General features: G+C 35.5%; 3 protein-coding genes across 3 annotated transcripts; all 3 read left to right on the top strand.

Annotated features, from left to right (window-relative positions):
- Positions 1-4,077: 4,077 nt before the first annotated feature.
- LOC126696019 (protein FAR1-RELATED SEQUENCE 5-like) lies at positions 4,078-6,607 on the top strand. The gene is made up of 5 exons (XM_050392809.1): positions 4,078-4,865; positions 4,965-5,229; positions 5,278-5,469; positions 5,598-6,404; positions 6,545-6,607. The coding sequence occupies exons 1-5, from the start codon at positions 4,078-4,080 to the stop codon at positions 6,605-6,607; spliced, it is 2,115 nt and encodes a 704-aa protein (XP_050248766.1).
- A 2,159-nt stretch (positions 6,608-8,766) lies between these two features.
- On the top strand, positions 8,767-9,838 carry LOC126696018 (F-box protein At3g07870-like). The gene is made up of 2 exons (XM_050392808.1): positions 8,767-9,514; positions 9,585-9,838. The coding sequence occupies exons 1-2, from the start codon at positions 8,767-8,769 to the stop codon at positions 9,836-9,838; spliced, it is 1,002 nt and encodes a 333-aa protein (XP_050248765.1).
- A 3,981-nt stretch (positions 9,839-13,819) lies between these two features.
- On the top strand, positions 13,820-16,681 carry LOC126696017 (uncharacterized). Its single transcript, XM_050392807.1, has 2 exons — positions 13,820-14,281; positions 16,610-16,681. Exons 1-2 carry the CDS (start codon positions 13,820-13,822, stop codon positions 16,679-16,681), a joined length of 534 nt encoding a protein of 177 aa, XP_050248764.1.
- The last annotated feature ends 3,069 nt before the right edge of the window (positions 16,682-19,750 follow it).

Genomic DNA, 19,750 nt, shown 5'->3' with positions numbered 1-19,750 from the left:
CATGGCAAGCGAGCTGAAACTTTTTCAGTGACAGCGTGGTGTATCTGGCAGCAGCGAAACAAGGTGCGAAATCAACAGCCCCACCATCCTATTGATCAGCTGTCTCGGGTTGCTGCAGAATGGCTATCTGAATTCGTTGTTGCCCAGCCAACCACACGTATACGGACTGCACAACCCAGTGGCATAAAGTGGAAGACCCCTCCTCCTAGTTCCTTCGAAGTCAATTATGATGGAGCTGTTTGTACAAGCTCAAATTGTTCAAGTATAGGAGGTGTTATCAGAAATCATGATGGTTTGGTTATCGCGTCACTTGCTCAAAATCTCAGTCAAGCTTACAAACTGGTGGAGATCAAAGCTATGGCAGCAACCCGAGCCATTGAGTTTGCCGCAGAAGTTGGTGTGGATAGAATTGTGATTGAAGGGGATTTGAGTGTGGTTACGGAAGCATTAAGGTTCAACAATGCAAGATTAGCATCATATGGTTAACTCGTTGAAGATGCTAAGCTATTAGAGAAGAGCTTTTCAGAATTATCCTACTCTCATACAAAGAGAAAGGGTAACAAAGTGGCACATGGTTTGGCGAGATTAGTGCTTAACTTGTATGGATGGAGGATGTTCCACCATCAATTTCTCATTTTGTCCAAACTAATTTTATGTTTCTTTGGAATAATATAAATGAACTTCTTCTTTCTCAAAAAAAAAAAAAAAAAAAAAAATTTGAATCGAATCGAGTTTTTTTTTTTTTTACTACCTCTGTCCCATTTTATTAGGCCTGTTTAGAAAATCTACATTTTTAAAGAAATATCTTTAATGCATTGTTTTTTACATAAAAATGTACAAGTTTCTAAAACTACCCTCCCTAATTTAAACTTTAGCGAATGAGAGGTATTGATATATATATATATATATATATATATATATAATAATAGCTAAAATTCAAAGAAAATCTAATTAAATTTTAATAGGATTCTCAATTTTGCACCACATATCCGGTTTAATTTTTAATTTTGTGCAAAGTGAGTATTGACTGTAAAAATTGAAAATTCCAAGTCCAGTTAGATTTTAAATTGAATTTTCAATTGAAGTCCAATTTTCCATCATGTATCCATCTAAGTTTTTAATTTTTGTTGTAAGTGAATTATTAGGTGCAAAAACTGAAGCGTCTAAATCCAATCAAATTCTATATATAGAGAGACAGAGAGACAGAGAGAAACCATTACATATTTTAGAAATTTATGGTTTAAAAAAAATGTAAACTAATATCATGTATAATTTAAACCTCTTCTCAAAAAAATGTATAATTTGAACTGTATACTTGTGATTATTTTTAATTGTACTCATATATATACACGGCACTACAAACTAGTTTTAAATAAAGTGAAAATTATATTAAGAAATTTATTTTTTGACTGGAATAGAAGCATCACTCACATCAAGAATGCTAAAAAATATAGCATTTAGCAACTCAAAACACTATTTATCTATTTTAACACCCCACTTTATAATATACCCAATATCAAAAGTTTTATATTTTTGACCACTTCGTTCAAATATTATTTCTTTATTATTTTGTAATTATTTTTTAATTTCAATCCCATCTCTACCTCTCTCTTTCTTCCTCTCTCTTTTTATACGTGTATCTCTCTTCTCCCAAAAAAAAAAACACCCAACCCACTGCCACTAGCCACCACCGCCCAAACCACACCCACTACCACAGCCATCACCATCGCCACCCATAACCTCAACCCTCAACCTCCAACCACCAAAATCACAAACAAAAAAAAAAAAAAAAAACCCAAAACCAAATCATAACCCCAAAATCAAATCACAAACTCAAACCCAAACCCACACCCACACCCACTGCCACCAGCCACCCTAGCCACAGCCATAACAGTCACAACCATCACCAACGACAATGAACCCACCCATACCACAACCAACAAAAACCCACCCACAAAACCCAAACAACCACCACCATTCCACGCCGAAGACCCACACCGATCTTCACGCTGATCTTACCTCGACATTGATGCCCACGCTGGTCAAAGAGTTTCAAGCTTGGGTTTGGTCTTAGGCATGGGAGAAAGGAAGGGATGGGTTGAGGGAGAACCAACTAAAAAGATGTGGAACAGGGTTTAGTGTGAGAAAGAGAGAGAAGGAGAAACTTAGAGGCACGCTTGAGGGATTAAATAAATATTTGTTGGCAACTCACTGTAGCTAACTGTCAGAATTTTTAACATTTGAGAGCTTTAATGTAGTAGGTATTTTTGTGTGTAGGTTGTTAAATGGCATTTTAGCATTTTTAGCACTCTTGATGTGAATGCTAAGAGCACTAGCATTGGGGGTGTAAAACCCCAAGTTGCTATTTTACAACCATATTCACTAAAAACTCACTCCATTGGGGCATGTAGTTGTATAAATATATGCCACCTTGATACAGTAAGTTTGCATATTTGCAACTTATTGTAGTTGGGTGGTAAACTTAAATATTATTATTTTAAGTAGTGTGTAGGTTTGGTGGAGAGAGAGAAAGACAAAAAGGTGGAGAGATGGAAGAGTTGTATTATTTTTTATATTATTTGTTGGTATAATTTATATTATTTGAATGAGTTATATCTAAAAATAGAAACTGAGATGTTAGGTGAGTTGTAAAATAAGATGGTAAAATAAATAAAGTAGTGTTTGAGAATGTAAAATATATGTTTTTTTACATCCTCTATTGCTAGTGCTCACAATTTAGTACCGATAGGGTATATAAATATAAATTAGGCCTAGAGAAGAGGGATAAATGAAAACAAATTAAATTAATAGCTTTTTTTCTTAGAGAGCTTTAATCTATGGGGCGTCCGCTCCTGATAATAACTTTTTATCATCAAATCAAGATACCAATTAATTTATGGAGTAGGCGGTGATCAAACTCCAAATCTCTTATTCAGTCGTAACAGACTCTATTGAACCACAATTAAATTAAGGACAAAGTTTAGCTACAAAACCATTTGTAGCCTAAGGCTACAAACTGTTTTAATAAATTGACATGTGTAAAAAATGGTATGTGCATTGCACATGATTACTTAAGTAAACTTAACCCAAATAACCCTAGTTAACTACACCACCTATTAAAAAAAATAAAAAACTAAAATAGATACGTATTCTATCTCTCTCTCTCTCTCTCTCTCTCTCTCTCTCTCTCTCTCTCTCTCTCTCTCTCTCTCTCTCTCTCTCTCTCTCTCTCTCTCTGTGGCTTCTCTCCAAACCCGAAAACCAAATCCCTCTCACTACTGGTCACCCCCTAATCTACCACGTGAGTCTCTCTCTCTCTCTCTTTCTTTTATTCCTTTCTGCATTTATTTTTCAATGCCACCAACTGTTTTTCAATGCCCAACAACTATTTGAAACAATGACTAAATCAACATGTTTTTATTTTTCATCATTGTTATTGATTGAAAACCTTTTCAAAGGTGATTATGACACAATTCAATGGATATTAAAGGTTTTGATTGGTTTAATGGATATTGTATTATTGTTGTAGAATGGGTCGTATAGTGGCTTCAAGGGTGCCGAAACTAAATTAATATCTAACTTTGGGAAGAAACTAAAATCATATACACTGAACTTTTAATTGATAAATGTTGCTAGCATTGAAAACTGAAGCCTCAATGATGGTTTGTTATTTTGTATACATAACGAGGAAGTATTTCTTCTTCTCTAATGTGTAATAGTGCTGTTATTTGCTGTCTTGTACTGTGGTTTTGTTGTAGTTTTTGTGATACTAAATTTAGCTGAGTTGTAGAAATTGTATTCCTTTTTCATTTAAATTTGAATTTATCTTTGATTCATCTAAAAAAATTTGTTTTTCTTCTTCATATTGACTTGATTTTAAAAAAATATAAGCAACTAAGGGTAAGTAAACTTTATAGGCTTCTAGACTTAGACATTCTAAAACTGTAATGTTTTTAAGTAATTCATTAATAGTATTCTTTAATGGGTCCAAAATATTGGAATACTACATATTTAATATTGTTTATAAAATTTTCCTTTTTCTGATTTGATTTTGAATATGTGTTTTGACTATAGATGATGGATACTAGTCAAATCATTTTATTGGAAGATGAATTGAATGGTTACATAGCTGATCAACAAGAGAAGGCTCAAGTAGAACCTACTCATGGAAGCCCAGACAAATCAAATACTCCAAGTAAATATAGCAAAGAAATTGTAGAAGTTCCAGAAATTGTGTTGGAAGATGAATTCATTGGTTGGATACCTAATCAACAAGAGAAGGCTAAAGTAGAAATTACTCTTGGAAGTCCAAACAAATCAAATACTCCAGCAATTCGCATGAAATTTGATTGTGATGATAGTGCATATGAATTTTACAAAGACTATGCTCACCGAATCGGCTTTAGTGTACGAAAACATTCTGTAAAGCGAGGAAATGTGGGGCAAATTATAAGGAGAACATTTAGTTGCTCAAAAGAGGGTGAACGAGTTTTTGACAAACATCGCGAAAATGCATCTTATCATCGTCCAATTTCACGAACAGGTTGTTTAGCACAGATGACCTATCATCTTCAAAAGGATGGCATGTTACATGTTGTTTCTTTTCACGGCCAACATAATCATGAGTTTGCTCCTTCGCCAATGAAACATATGTTAAGATCGAAGCGAAAAATTTCACTTTCTCAAAAGGCCATTACAAATGATGCAGAGAGGTCTAGAATATCACTAAAACAAACCATTGAATTATTGAGCATGCAAGCTGGGGGTCGTGAAAATCTTGGGTTTATGGATGTTGACTATAAGAATCATGTACATAATGAGAGGAGGATGGCTTTAAAGAAAGGAGATGGACCTGCAATGATGGAGTTCTTTCATAAGATGCAATTGGCAAATCCATCTTATTTTTATTCAATACAAGTTGATGATGATGGTCAAATCATAAACATTTTTTTTGCTAATTCTAGATCAATAGTTGATTATGGGAACTTTGGAGATGTTATTTGTTTTGACACAACTTATCGAACAAATAAATATGATCGTCCCTTTGCTCCATTCATTGGGGTTAATCATCACAAACAATCAATTATCTTCGGTGCAGCTTTACTTTATGATGAGACTATAGAGTCATTTAAGTGGTTGTTTGAAACTTTTTTAACTGCAATGTCAGGAAAGCAGCTAAGAACTATACTTACAGATCAATCTGCTACAATGGCTAAAGCAATAACAGAGGTATTTCCTAAATCTAATCATTGTTTGTTTGTATGGCATATTTATCAGAATGCTGCTAAGAATCTACATCATGTATTTCATTCATCTAAGCAATTTGCAAAAGATTTTAGTGATTGTTTATACGAGTATGAAGATGAAGATGAATGGCTTGTTTCATGGGATTATATGCTTAAGGAATATGGTCTTACTGATAATAAATGGTTGCGTAGCATATTTGATGTGAAAGAAAAATGGGCTATTGTATATGGTTGACACATGTTCACTGCTGATATGAAAAGCACCCAACGTAGTGAGTCAATAAACAATATGTTAAAGAAATATTTGAAACCAAAACATGATTTTGTGCGCTTTTCAGAACATTACTCTAGAGTTTTGGTGATAAGAGACATCAAGAACTACAGGCAGAGTTCAAAATGAGGCAAGCAAAACCGATTTTACAATCTAATGTAGAGATGTTGAGACATGTTATAGAGCTATACTCCCCAGAAATTTTTCAAATGTTTCAAGATGAATATATGAAGATTGCTGATTGTACTATTTACAAGGCTAATAAATCCGATACTATCATAGAATACAAGGTCAAATATAGTCAAAGAATTCAAGAGCACCTAGTTAAATATGAAGCCTCAACTACTTCGGTGGAATGCAGTTGTAAGAAGTTCAGCTTTGTAGGAATTCTGTGTGCCCATACTTTGAAAGTTCTTGAACATAAAAATGTTAAGAGACTTCCCGTTCATTATGTATTGAAAAGATGGACGCAAGATGCAAAGGTTGGTTCTATCAAGGACTATCATGGCATTGATATTAAAGGTAATGCTCAAGAGTCAATAGGAAAACGCTACTCTTATTTGAGCCACAATGCTCGTGAAATTTCTACACTTGCAGCAGAGAATGAGATAATGTATGAACATACCAAAGAATCTTTTGAAAAATTAATGAAGGAATTGCAAGAGATAAGAAAAAAATGTCATTCGAATAATATGGAAAGTTGCACAGAGGTCCATGGTGATGTTACTACAGATGTTTTACAAGGTGATAGCATATGTAGGATTAAAACAAAACCTATTGTTGGGCATCCAAAGAAAAGGTTGAAATTTGCATTAGAGAAGAAAAATGGTAAATCTCGAAGCAAAACAACACATGCTAAAAAACATGCCAGTGGCTTACAAAAAAAGGTTTGTGAGGCGAGACAAGTTGAATCACTTGGAAGCCTAAATAAAGTAAGATATGTTACATTCCACTATAATTTGTCAATCTTGTAGGCACATAAATTTGTTTACAGTTTGTGACAATTATTCTTTGCTATTATTTACAGGTTTCAATAGCTACTTCTGATGTTATCCAAGAAGAGCATCATATTGGCAAAAGCACTAAATAGACTGGAGTTAGGGTGCAAGAATTTTGGGTGGAGATTGAAGACTATGCAAATTTATTTGTTAGAGATTGAAGACCATTTATTTTTGTTAGACCATTGGCTGATTGAAGACTATTTTTTATTGTTAGACCATTGGCAAATTGTTAACTTTTTAGCATTTTTTTTTTTTTAAATCGTTAGACCATTGGCAGATTAAAGCTGGTTTTTCAGAACCATTGGCAAATTGTTAACTTTTTATTATTTTTTTATTGTTAGACCATTGGCAGATTGAAGCTGGTTTTTTTTATTGTCAAACCATTGACAGATTGATGACTATTTCTTATTGTTGTACCATTTGAAATGCATTAAGTTATTGTTTGATATAAAGTTTATAGATACAATTTAGGCTGAATTTATTTTGCCTATTGTGAGAGATAAAGTATGTGGTGCAAAATGGTACCACTTTTTCTGCATTCCTAGTTCACATTTGATAGGAAACCAAGAAAACTCTATTTGTGTTTATTAATTTCCCTACAAATTACAATGCTGTCTTTATGTGCACATGACTTGGTGCAGATTATTGGAAGCTTGATTTTTATTTAATTAATTATATTATTTTATCATATAGCTGTGTGGATCCTCTAGAATCTGTCGATTTATTGTTTGTAGATTAATCAGAATTGGTCTAGTTCTATACCCCAGAGTCTATGTGCTGTGAACCGGTGAGTTTGAAAGGAATTAGTTGTATTCAAGGTGACAACCCTCCAAGAAATTAATAGACGAGAAGAGAATAGTTTAAATGGAAAATATTTGCTGCCTTTTATTGTTGAAGTTGTAGCTTAAATACAACCATGACTAATTCTTAAAACATAGCACTATGGAGGGTGCTTTATCATAAGTGTTATCTTCAATCTAGAAATATTACAACCATTCCATTATCTTCAATCTAGAAATATTACAACTAATGCCGCAACCAAAGCATGATCATCAGATCCAGGAAATATGGTTAGTCGAAATTTATTCCTTTTAGCATAAACTGCTGCAACCTGTACCTGCATCAAAACATAAGAGTGAGACCTTATGTTGAAAACCACAATGAATAAGATTGTACTTATAAAATTAAGAGAAAAAAAATATAACCAATCTACAACACTTACATTGCAGCAGCTAGTGGCTCTTAACAAATCTATGAGACATAACTTTAAGGAACGAAAAATAAAATAAAATAAAAATAAAAATAAAAATCATGCATGAGAAATTAGATGAATCTATTGAGAGATGAACAAGACCTAAAAATCATGTCATTCTGTAACCTATACATATAACTAATTCCCTGGCAAGAGTAATGTATTTCAACTGTTCAAGTCAAGAGATCAACAAGATAAATTAAGGCCACAAAAGAAATCATGGTTTAAAAGTTCATAACATAAAAGCAAAAGTCATGTATCTTATCTTAGTATAGCTAACTAAGCAATTTGTTGAGCTCTTAGCAAAAAAAAAAAAAAAAAAAAGGAGAGTGTTGGGCAATGCTATTAAGTTTGTACCAAGTACATATTTCTTTGTCCAGTCATCAAATGTATGTTGTTGTTAAAAATCTTCAATAATTTCTAGTCTATACACAAATCACACACACTAATCATGTACTTAAACCTCTGGTAAATAACAAAATATGGTTCTGCAAAGTTACTGATCAGGCTTAAAACAATATATCTTTGTTGCATTTTTCAGTAAATTCCACAGAACACAAAGCAAATCTGAATCATTGAGGCTTTAGTTTTCAATGCTAGCAACATTTATCAATTATTTGTACCTGAGCCAAAATATCATTGCCTCTGTAGATAGTGCAGGACTTCTGGAAAGAGGAAAACCTTTCACCTTTAACTTAGAGGCTGAGTCTTCCCATCCTCAACAATAGCCCATTTTTCTTTCACATTTTTCAGTGTATATTCAGCACATATGATTTTAGTTTCTTCCCAAAGTTAGATATTAATTTAGTTTCTGCACCCTTGAAGCCACTATACGACCCATTCTACAACAATAATACAATATCCATTAAACCAATCAAAACCTTTAATATCCATTGCACTGTGTCATAATCACCTTTGAAAAGGTTTTCAATCAATAACAACGGTAAAAAATAAAAATATGTTGAATTCTCCAGATCTTTCCCTGAAGAAGCGATCATGTGGGACTCTCACTCTCTGCCTCCCGAAATCCTCCTCGATATTATCATACGACTATCCATCAAATCCATCATAACTTGCATCTCTGTTTGCAAAACATGGAAATCTCTAATCCAAAACCCTTCTTTCATTTCCGACCATCTCCGCCATTCCACCACCAAATACCTCCTTTTCAGCCTCTACTCTAAGACCGCCTGGCAAGTATATAAAATCCCCCACGAACAAGGAAAAGAGCACTACGCTTTGCATTGGGACGACAACCGAGATTTCAATGAATACACCAAGTTTTACTTCCCTCTTCTCCATGGTCAGGAAAGATTCCGTGTGGTGGGTACTTGCGACGGCCTCATCTGCCTTGCCAATTATATATGTTGCGACACTTTCATCATCAGAAAGTTCGTCCAAGTGAGTAAAGCTCTACCTCTACCCAATATCCCACCATTCAGATACAGTGTTTCTGTTGGGTTTGGAATTGGTTCCAAAACCAGTGACTATAAGGTGGCGAGGATTCTGAGTTTTCGAGATAGAAAAAGCGCGTCTCCACCCAAGCTTGAGGTTGAGGTTTACTCACTTGCCACTGCTGAATGGAAAACGCTTACTACAGCCTTGCCTCCCACAAGTACTGAATGCTACGGTAACCCACATGCTTCTGTCAATGGGGCTCTGCATTGGGTTGCTTCCAGAAGAACTAAAGACAATATACTTATCAAGTTTGTTATGGTAATTGATTTGGAGGATGAGATTTTCAGTGAGATAGCCCCTCAACTATTTGCCAAAATTTGCCGAAAATGAACGTAACTTGCCCTCAACTATTTCAGCATATGGGAATTCCCTTGCCTTGTATCAAGAGGTTTCTATGAACTATCTCAGATATTACAGACCAAGTGCAAAAGGTTTTAGGAAGAGTGGTGAGGTTATATTGAAAATGAATGACACAAAATTCATCTCGCGAGACCTTGAGACCCAAGAGATTAAAGATATTGGGAATGCTGGATATTATCATACTTATGTTGATTATTATGTCGAGAGTGTAGTTTTGAATGACAAAAAATCCCAACTGTGCAGTTACTGAGAAAAATTAAAGAGGAACAACAATAGGCAAGGTAACATTCTATTTTAATCCTTATTTTTATGATTTTCCATTTTGTTATTCATATATACTTGGCATTGATTATGATTTGGATGTGAATATATATGACACTGTTCTTTAAATTCTTATTTATGATTGATTACCTGAATTGAGTGGCTTTATATTTAAAATAGATAACTTATCATTTATCTATTTTATTATACTTGTGAAACAAAAAACAAAACAAAAAAACAAACTGTTTCATGTTGGTTATTAACTTTTGCATGCTTAATTATCAAGTGCTTAAAGATAAATGGATTGTGTGAATTTCATGTTTCCTGCCACTTATAAATTACATTTTATAGATAGATGTACTCAACTTTTTCTTTCTTGATAATGTTATGGTGACTTCTTTTTAACTTCATATTCTTACACTTTTACTGAATGCTCTTCATGGATTTTTTTTTCTTTTCAAATTTTTTTTTTTATAAAAAATCTTAATTTGTTACTTATCAAAAAAAAAATCTTAATTTGTCAATTGTGATCTATTTATGCTAAAGATATTTCATATACATTTTAAATCTTCCATTCCCACATCTTATTGAAAACATTCAAAAGATCAATGTTCATTGACAAACCGGCTAAACGGTGGCTATTGCTTGCTTTGGATGTTTAAGAATTGAAACTGACTTGTTTATGATCCTTGTCTTAAACTATTTTTGTTATCTTAAGCTCCTTCACATAATTTGAAAAAGAATTTTAACCCAATATTAGTGAAGCCATCAATAGGTATATATTGATACTTGAATTAATCATGAAGAAAATGAGGAAGCTCTCTGTACATGGATGCACTTTTTTGTAATTCAAGTTTCACTACAAGGGAATTTTTTACGGAGTTACTTGTTATGTGAAAAAACTCAAGATGTTCATCATATTTGTACATATCAGTTATTATGTGAAACATATCTTGGTGCATGCAACATACCGTGTATCCTTTCACGTGTTCACTTTCCTAGCTATAGTATATATAAACAAGGAAGCCTTCAGCATTAAGATCACATCCTATTGAATCGCATAGGACTCTGGTTCTGCCTTCCCTTAAAAAGCTTACCTGTCATTTCTTCTTCTTCTTCTTCTCAAAAGTTAGTCGTTTACAGTTGCCAACCTCTCTCTCTTCTTCATCGAATGGTAGTTGCATTCCACTTTCTTCCATTAAAAGTGAAATGAACTGGTGTACGGGCCATTTTCAGAATCTATCCAAATTGAAATAATCTCCCCCCCCCCCCCCCCCCCTTTTTTCTCTTGGCTTTTCTATTCATCAAAGATTAGTCAAGAACAAGATCCGCACTAGTTAGATTGTGTAAAAGGCAGGCCACAACAAGAACAGCTCTTCGGAAATGGAAGAAGGAAGTTTTCGAGCATTGTCAAGATAAAATCAAGAGATTGATGGATAAGATATCTGACATTCAAAAAAACCCACCTTCTGAGAACAATGGCAAAGCAGAAGAGACTTCAATTGGAACTATCAGAATGGTTCACAAGGTGCGAAATACTCTGGAAACAAAAATCTAGAGAATTATGGCTGAAAGAAGGGGACAGAAATACAAAGTTTTTTCATCTCTCCACTATAATCCGTGAAAGGCATAATAACATAGATGCTATCAAATCTGGTGATGGCTCATGGGTCACTAGTTCGAAGGATATTAGACTTCTGTTCTTCAACTCCTTTAAAAGTATGTTCACAAAAGAAGTAGTTTCCTTCCCGGATCACTTGGAAAATCTTATACTCCCCTGTATCACTGAAGAGGAAAATGCTACCCTTAGAAGTATCCCAACACCCGATGAGATCAAGGCCACTCTTTTTCAAATGCAAGATATGAAAGGACCTGGTCCAGACGGTTTCCCGGTGCTGTTCTATAAAGAGTTTTGGCATATTGTTGGTGAGTCAGTTACACAAGCAGTAACCTCATTCTTCGAGGTTGGAAGGTTGCCTAAAGAGGTGAATAGTTCTCTCATCATGCTCATTCCTAAAATTTCGAACCCCTCCTCTGTGAATAGCTTCCGCCCTATCAGCCTTTGCAACGTTGTGTATAAGATCATCTCAAAGCTATTGGTTGCCAAACTTAGACCTGTGCTCCACAAGCTCATCTCTCCTTGCCAATCCGCATTTATTCCAGGAAGATGGATTGCAGAAAATCAGGTTGTTGTTCATGAGCTTCTACACAGCTTCAAGGTCAGGAAAGTTAAAACGGGTTTCATGGCTATTAAATTGGACCTCCAAAAGGCTTATGACAGAGTTAACTAGCGCTTCATCCAAACTGTGCTCACCAATTTTGGATTTGACAGGGGCTTTATAAGTTGGATTTTAGCTTGCATTTCATCAATGTCATTCGAAGTTCTTGTTAACGGTGGCAAGTCTGAACAATTTAAACCTAGTAGGGGTTTGAGGCAAGGAGATCCTCTTTCTTCATACCTATTCATTCTAGGGCAGGAGGTTCTTTCAAGAATGCTGGATAAGGAACTTTGCTCCGGAAACATTAGCGGAGCCAAGGCAAGCGCTAGAGGACCCGCTGTGACACATGTTATATACGCAGATGATATTGTCCTCTTCTCAAAAGCCACTAGAAATGATGCGGAAATCTTGACGAAATGCCTTGACAGGTATTGTGATTGGTCTGGTCAAAGTATAAATAGAAGCAAATTTGGAATATTCTTTTCCAAACATACCTGTTCGTCAAGTAGAAGAGCCATAAAGCACCAATTCCAAATGAGGAACCTCAAAAAGGAAGCTATATACTTAGGAGCACCCCTGTTCCTATCTAGATCCCCATCAAAGGATTTCAAATTCCTTCAAGAAAAGCTCGAAGTTAAGCTGTCAGGATGGAGAAGCCGTTGTCTCTCCTGGGCAGGCAGGTGTACCCTCATTAATTCAGTTGCCCAAGCATTACCAAACTACACTCTCTCCTCTTTTAATATCCCTGAGAAGACCTGTGATAAGCTTGATTCCTTAACTAGGAGGTTTTGGTGGAAACCAAAGGAAAAAGAAGGTAGATTTTTAGCTTGGAAGGCTTGGGATGTTCTGTGTCGTCCTAAATGTGCAGGCGGTCTCAACTTCAAGAAAACCAAGGAAATGAACTCAGCCCTCCTTGCTAAACTAGTATGGATGGTTTGTTCAGGTGTGAAGAGCATTTGTATGGATCTTCTCTGTGCAAAGTACAAAGTTAGCAATGACTGGCTCCGAGTTGAACCACCCAAAACAGCTTCACCTACATGGAGAGCAATTGAGCGTGCCAAAAAACTTGTTGAAAAAGGAGCATGCTATCAGTTTGGTGATGGCAGAACAATTAATGTCTGGACAAATCCGTGGGTCCCATGGCTAGAAGGTTTCAAGCCTCAACCCAGAGTGAACACATTCACTCAACACCCTCTGAAAGCATTTCAGCTGATCAATCAACGCTCTAATTCCTGGAACTTCAGTATGATCTCCAATTTGTTCTCTACTGAGTCAACCAAAGCTATTTTAGCTATCCCAATTCTTTATAATCCCGGCAAGACAAGCTCATTTGGGTGCCAGATTCTAAGGGTATGTTCTCCGTCAAATCTGTCCATGATTTGTCCTTCAGACCCGCTATCAGTAATAACCCTCAAAACAGCCGCTGGAAGAAGCTGTGGAAAGCAAGGCTGCCTGAGAGACTAAAGATGTTGTTGTGGAGGATTGGAGTAGACGCCCTCCCTACGAAGGTGAATCTAAACTGAGAGCTTAATCATATTGATCCTACATGCATCTTATGTAACTTTGGAGAGGAAACTTGTGTACACCTCTTCTTCGAATGTCCATTTTCGAGGGCTCTTTGGGATTCAGCTTGCTAGGGTATTAGATTTAATGGCTCCTCCGTTGTTTCCAATGAGGATATTGTTAAGCTCATTATATCTCCCCCAAGCTCTCCACTCCCAGCTCATGATCAATGGACAATTTCACTCAAAATGGCGATAATTATTGATGAGATCTGGAGGACAAGGAACCTGATCCAATTCCAAGAAGGTAATGCCAATATTCACAAGTCGAAGCATATTGTGCTTTCAAGATTTGTAGAGCTGTCTAAGACCTTCTCTGTCTTGAATACTACCCCTTTTGTGCAACCCAGTTCTGAGTGGACCCCTCCCCCCCTAGGCTGGATCAAGCTCAACGTAGATGCCGCACTGAACAACTCCAGATCTGCTTTAGCTGTAGTTGCCAGGAATTACGCTGGTGAGATTCTGTTTATTTGGGGATCTGGTTATCATCTTTGTGCACCATCTCAGCCAGAAGCAGCGGCTACTCTGTGGGCAGTCCACCTTGCAATACAAGAACATTGGAAGTCTATCATTATTGAAGGGGATGCACAAGTGTGCTTCAATGCTCTTTCATCACCTGACTTCGCTCCTGACTGGAGCATTAGCACCTCTGTTAGTAACATTTTTAGTTTACTGCCTTATTTTGTTTCTTGCAAATTTAGATGGGTTAGGAGGAACAGCAATTCAGCAGCACATGCAGCTGCTAGATTTGCACTCACTTCCCCCCATCCGTTTTGTTTCAATAGAAGTAATCTTCCCGGTTCTCTTGAGTCGGTTTGTAAGGGGGATTGCTCACCATGTACTTAGTTTGTTTAATGTCATTGAAGTTTAGCAAAAAAAAGAAAGCCATCAAACGAGATTGTAAAAAAAAAAAAATAAATAAAAAATAAAATTGATATGATTACAAGCCAGGAAGAAAGAGAGAAGAACTTAAAGGCTAAGAGAGACAGTCACAGATACAGTAGGAGTAATCTTGAAAGACCATTAGTGCTTTCAGGTCAATGATTCTTTTTCATTTTAATACTAATGTGTGGGTGGGGGGGTTGATGCTGTAATCATGTTTATGCCACCGTTCTTGTAACCATTTTTATTAATCCATCAATTATTACAGTTGTTCAAGCCATTCTAATAGCTTTTTTTTTTTTTACTAAACTCTTACCTTTGAATTTTTTTTCCCCTAAACCAAACTAGTTCCATATCCATATTACTTGGTAACAGACTTTGCATTCCATATAAGATCTCATACCCATCCCCCACAAGCAATCTTTGTCTAATTGCATTCCATGGTTATCTACTTCTAGACCTCCCTGAGTTTCCAAGTTTCCAAATCACTATGTTCACAAGCCCCTCAAGGACCATAAAATTGAAATATTGGTCCCTTAATGAGCCATCTATCACCTTCCATTGTTTTTTCCTTTCTTACATGGAATATTTCTGTTTTCTGGTTGTTGAAGAGGCAGTACTAAACAGCTTAATTTCTTGATTTAATATTATTAGAAAAAGAGATTGGTTTTTTTCTTTTTAAGGTTGGTGTGTTTGTGATTTGGCTTTATTTTTGTATTTTGGTTGGTTTCAAAAATTAATATCCAGGACTTCTAGTTTGGTTAAGTAATGGAATTATAGTAGGGTATGCTTCAAGTTTCAACTCTTCAATACAAAACAATGTGGAGGATTCTTTCAAACAAGAAATATAGGTTAAATAGAGTTCATCTTTTAATTATAGTACTGAGATCAGGGAACTCCTCCACTAATTGGTATCAAAAGGAATTAAATTCTTAAAATTCATTTAAGCTAATTTCTAATTGACCAAGTTTGATAATGGTGGGGTATGTTTCTGTGGCTGTCTCTTCTTTTACTCAAGGATTTTGAATCCCATATTTATGGGAGGAATTTTCTAACATAAAATATCTTCCAACTTTTTAAGCATAGCACAGGGAACTCCAAATCTGCTGCAATGGTCACAATCTGGACTTAAATTTGTGATTTTTGAGTGAGGTTGGCTTTCTTTTTTATATAAATCAGTCTCTAATTCAGTTTATGATGTAAGCAAAGCCTAAAATTTTCTTTCAGTTTTATAAGCTCCAATAGTGAAGTGGTGCTTGTCATTTTAAACCCAAACGCTAGCAGCTGTAGTGCAGAGGTATTAGTAACGAAATTCTGTAGTGGGACTAGCAGTAATGGTGGAGAAAGTGAAGGTGGCTTATCTGTCAGATATGACATGCAACCTATGTTTGTCTTCTTCAGTCTTCCTATAATTTTCAGAAGCGGCCGAAACATGATGGACCTGGCTGTAAAATACTAAACATACCCAATTAGCCTTGTTGTGTAGATCCCCAATGCACGTTTAAATGTGTAATTGATGATTCTCAAATGGAGTCTGATTTTCTTATCAATTGGGTGCATAAAGTTCAAACTCAATGGAGATTATCTTGAAATTTATTGATGTAGTGAAGCATTTTTCTCATATAATAACCTGATCTCTCATCATCTCAAGCTCTCCCCTCTTCTGGATTTCAATTTTATAATGTCATTCTTTATGTGATGTATATAGTTTCTTTGTTTCCCCTTTTTCTTTGTATATAAAATATATAAGTGAAGTCTCATTTCAAGGTGGTTCCATAATATCTTGTTTTTGTATTTGCGGTGGGGGCTGTGTTTCCTGCTCTGTGAACTGGAAGATTTGTATCAACTAGTATATGCCAAGAATGATTTATTACGTAAATTTGCTTGCTTGTAGGGATGTTTTGATTTTCTTGTTTGTTAAAAAGAAAGTCATATTTTTTTATTTGTTAATAGATTAATTTTTCACCGTATATGTCTCTTATTGATCTTCATATTCTGTTTGTTAACTAGCAGTTTTTTTATGATCTGAATTTCATACAACTATACAAGTAATTTTCTTGATCTTCATATTAGTACTTATCTTTGATCTCTGAACAGGTGCAGTTGTTTGCTTTGTTGGATCAATCTAACTCAGATTTCAAGGCTTATAGTGAGACATCTTCTCAATGAGGGGAAATCATGATAGCGCTTAAAGCTCGCAACTGTGGCCCTGTTGACACTGATAAGCTTTATGCAGTGGTGATGGCAACAGAAGCTTTTGATGAGCAGATGCTTGCAACTGCTTATGATCATTTGGTTTATGATGAATTGGCAGGAAGATTCTTTAGGGCTAAAAATGCTAAACTGTGAAAATTTTGGTTAGAGAGCTTTTTCACCAAAAATGGTGGTCACTAAACTTTGTTAAGCATTATGAAACAATGTTAATGGTAGTATTATGGTTATATATTAGGGAACAATGTGTCTTTTGAATAAAATTGGATGGTAGTAGTGTTTTGGATGGTTATGTATTAAACCAGGATGGGAATGGTATAATGGTTGTGTTATGGAAGAATGTTAAGTGTTTGGATGATTATGAATTATAACTTAGATGGTGGGGGTATTATTGTTATGTATATGTATTACAAATGCTTTCATTTTACCTAAGTGTGTCAAAGTATATGTTTCAGAGGTAGAAGTGCAATCAATCTATATGCCTTGTAAAAAATAACTAGACTAGTGTTCAAGATTAAAACAAGGCAATGGACCTTAATGTCCCTCTTGTGTCCTGTACTGCAATTTTTCAAAAAAATAAATGACACAACTGGAACACGTGTGCAAATGTCTCAGGTTGTCCCATGTCCTACACGGTACTGCACCTCGAATAAAGTTTTCATGTTTTCTAGCTAATAATTGCTCAAAAATTGTAGTACTATTGGAGATTTCAAAGAGAGATATAGAGCAAATAATTATTGGACTATCAAATCATTGTTTTCAGATTTGAATTTTTATTATGTAGTTGTTCCAAGTCCATAGCATTGGAAATAGTTGAATAGGTAACTGAATAGTTTACGTTTTTGTCATGTTGCTTATTTTTAACACCATTTTGCTTCCAATTGATTTATCCAAAAGAAGGCAAACAAGCTCTCCAACTGGTCTCTCTCTCTCACTCCAAATATTACTGTTAAACTCTTCTATTTACTGCCTCTACATTAATCTCTAAACCCTTTTCTCTCATTTCTCTCTCTTTGAAGCTTGAAACAAGCAAAGAATAATATCAGACTACTTGCCTCCTAAAGTCTGCAAATCTTTATTCACCAAAGGAGCGATGTGGGACCACCGGGCCTTCTGGCCTAACTGGTACCCGGTTATCCTAGTGACCGTCAACTCAAGAGTTCACAAAAAAACAAAGAAGCGATGTGGGACTCTCTACCTCTTGAAATCCTAACCCATGTTCTCATACGTCTACCTGTCAAATCCATCGTAACTTGCACCTCAGTCTGCAAAACATGGAAATCCCTTATCCAAAACCCTACCTTCATTTCCATGCATCTCCACCAATCCTCTAACAACAACAACCATCCCTCCTCCTCTTCAGACAAACAACTGACCAACATGAAAAAGAACACTACGCATTGCATTGGGACGACAACGAAAATTTCTATGAACACACTAGGTTTGGCTTCCCTTTCCATGATCGAAGCCCTTGCGAAATATACCGTGTGATGGGTACTTGCAACGGTCTCATCTGCCTTGCTGATGATTTTTATATAGACTATTATAAATTCATTCTCTGGAACCCTTGTGTTAGAAAGTTTGTGGAACTTCCTCAACCCAATATCACCTTCCACACACATGGTGGGCACGATGCATCTGTTGGGTTTGAGTTTGATTCCAAAACCAATGACTATAAGGTGGTGAGGTTTCTGACTTTTCTGGATAAAGATGACTGGGACTACGAGTCTCCACCTGACGTTGAGGTTTACTCACTTGCAACGGTTGAATTAAAAACGCTTACTACTTTGCCTCCCACAGGAGCTGTAAGTTTTTGCGACCCACAGGCTTTTGTAAATGGGTCTCTACAAGAGATTAAAGATCTTAGGATTGTTGGAAATTGTCATACTTTTGTTGATTCTTATGTTGAGAGTATAGTTTTGCTCGACAAACCAACTGTGCATTTACGTAGAGAAGAAAATGTAGGAACAACAACAGGCAAGGAGCAATTTATTATGGTCCTTACATTTATGTTTTTCGCTTTGATGGTACCTGTTTTCATTGCTCTCAAGCCTGAGGACTCTCGCTTATAGACCATGTTTCAATGTTTATTGAGTCATTTTCTTTTTGTTTTAGTTTGTAATTCCTTAGGCCACTTTATGCCATTTGTGCATGAAGTAGTCTCTTTTTATAAAATTTTATTACTTATAAAAAAAATTAGAACATATATGGCACTTTTCTTTAATTCTTATTTCTGAGTGATTGCCTTAATTGAGTGGTTTTATATCTAAAATAGATAGCGTATCAGTTTTATTGATGAGATAGTTGAGTAAATAGCATTTATTACATGTACTGCAGAGTGATTACCTTAATTGAGTATGTATTGGTACTTGAATTAATCATGAGAATAAAGAAGTTCTATCTACACGGATGCAAATTTTTGTAATTTAAGTTTCACAGCAAGGGATTTTTTAAAGAAGTCAAGATCTTCAAATATCTGTACATATCGGTTTTTATGTGAAACAGATCTTGGTGCAGGCAGCATACCATGCATCCTTTCTTGTGCTCACTTCCCTAAAACTTTAATCTAAATCAGAATAAGTTTCCGGGAGACCAGCAAATTGGTATTTTCTTGGTGAATGATTAGATAAAAATGCGCATCTGTTAGTTATTGTTGAAAATTGAATGATCTGGATCTGCTTTTGTTGATGGGGAGTGCATGTATAGTATAGTCAATATTGTAAAATCGTAACCTACTTTTCATATTGACTTGTATCTAATTACATGTATGTGTTCCATCAGAAGAAAAATTATTGCATGTATGCGCCTCGGGTATGATGCCAGTACGGCAGTACTTGTCTGACATAGATGAATTCTGTTGGTATCTCACACCCTTGATCTGATGCCGGTACTTGTCTGATATCAGATGGACTAGTACAGTCAACAAATGCACACAAACCAACCAGATGGTAATGCATTTTCACAAGGTCAGTGGTTTTATTCAACAAACATGATAATTAAAAGCAATAAAGAGTGTATCCTATATTA

Source organism: Quercus robur, chromosome 8, assembly GCF_932294415.1.
Source record: "Quercus robur chromosome 8, dhQueRobu3.1, whole genome shotgun sequence".
NCBI classification, from domain to species: Eukaryota; Viridiplantae; Streptophyta; class Magnoliopsida; order Fagales; family Fagaceae; genus Quercus; species Quercus robur.
Note: the sequence above shows the minus strand (reverse complement) of the source record. Positions and strands in the feature narration are given on the sequence as shown.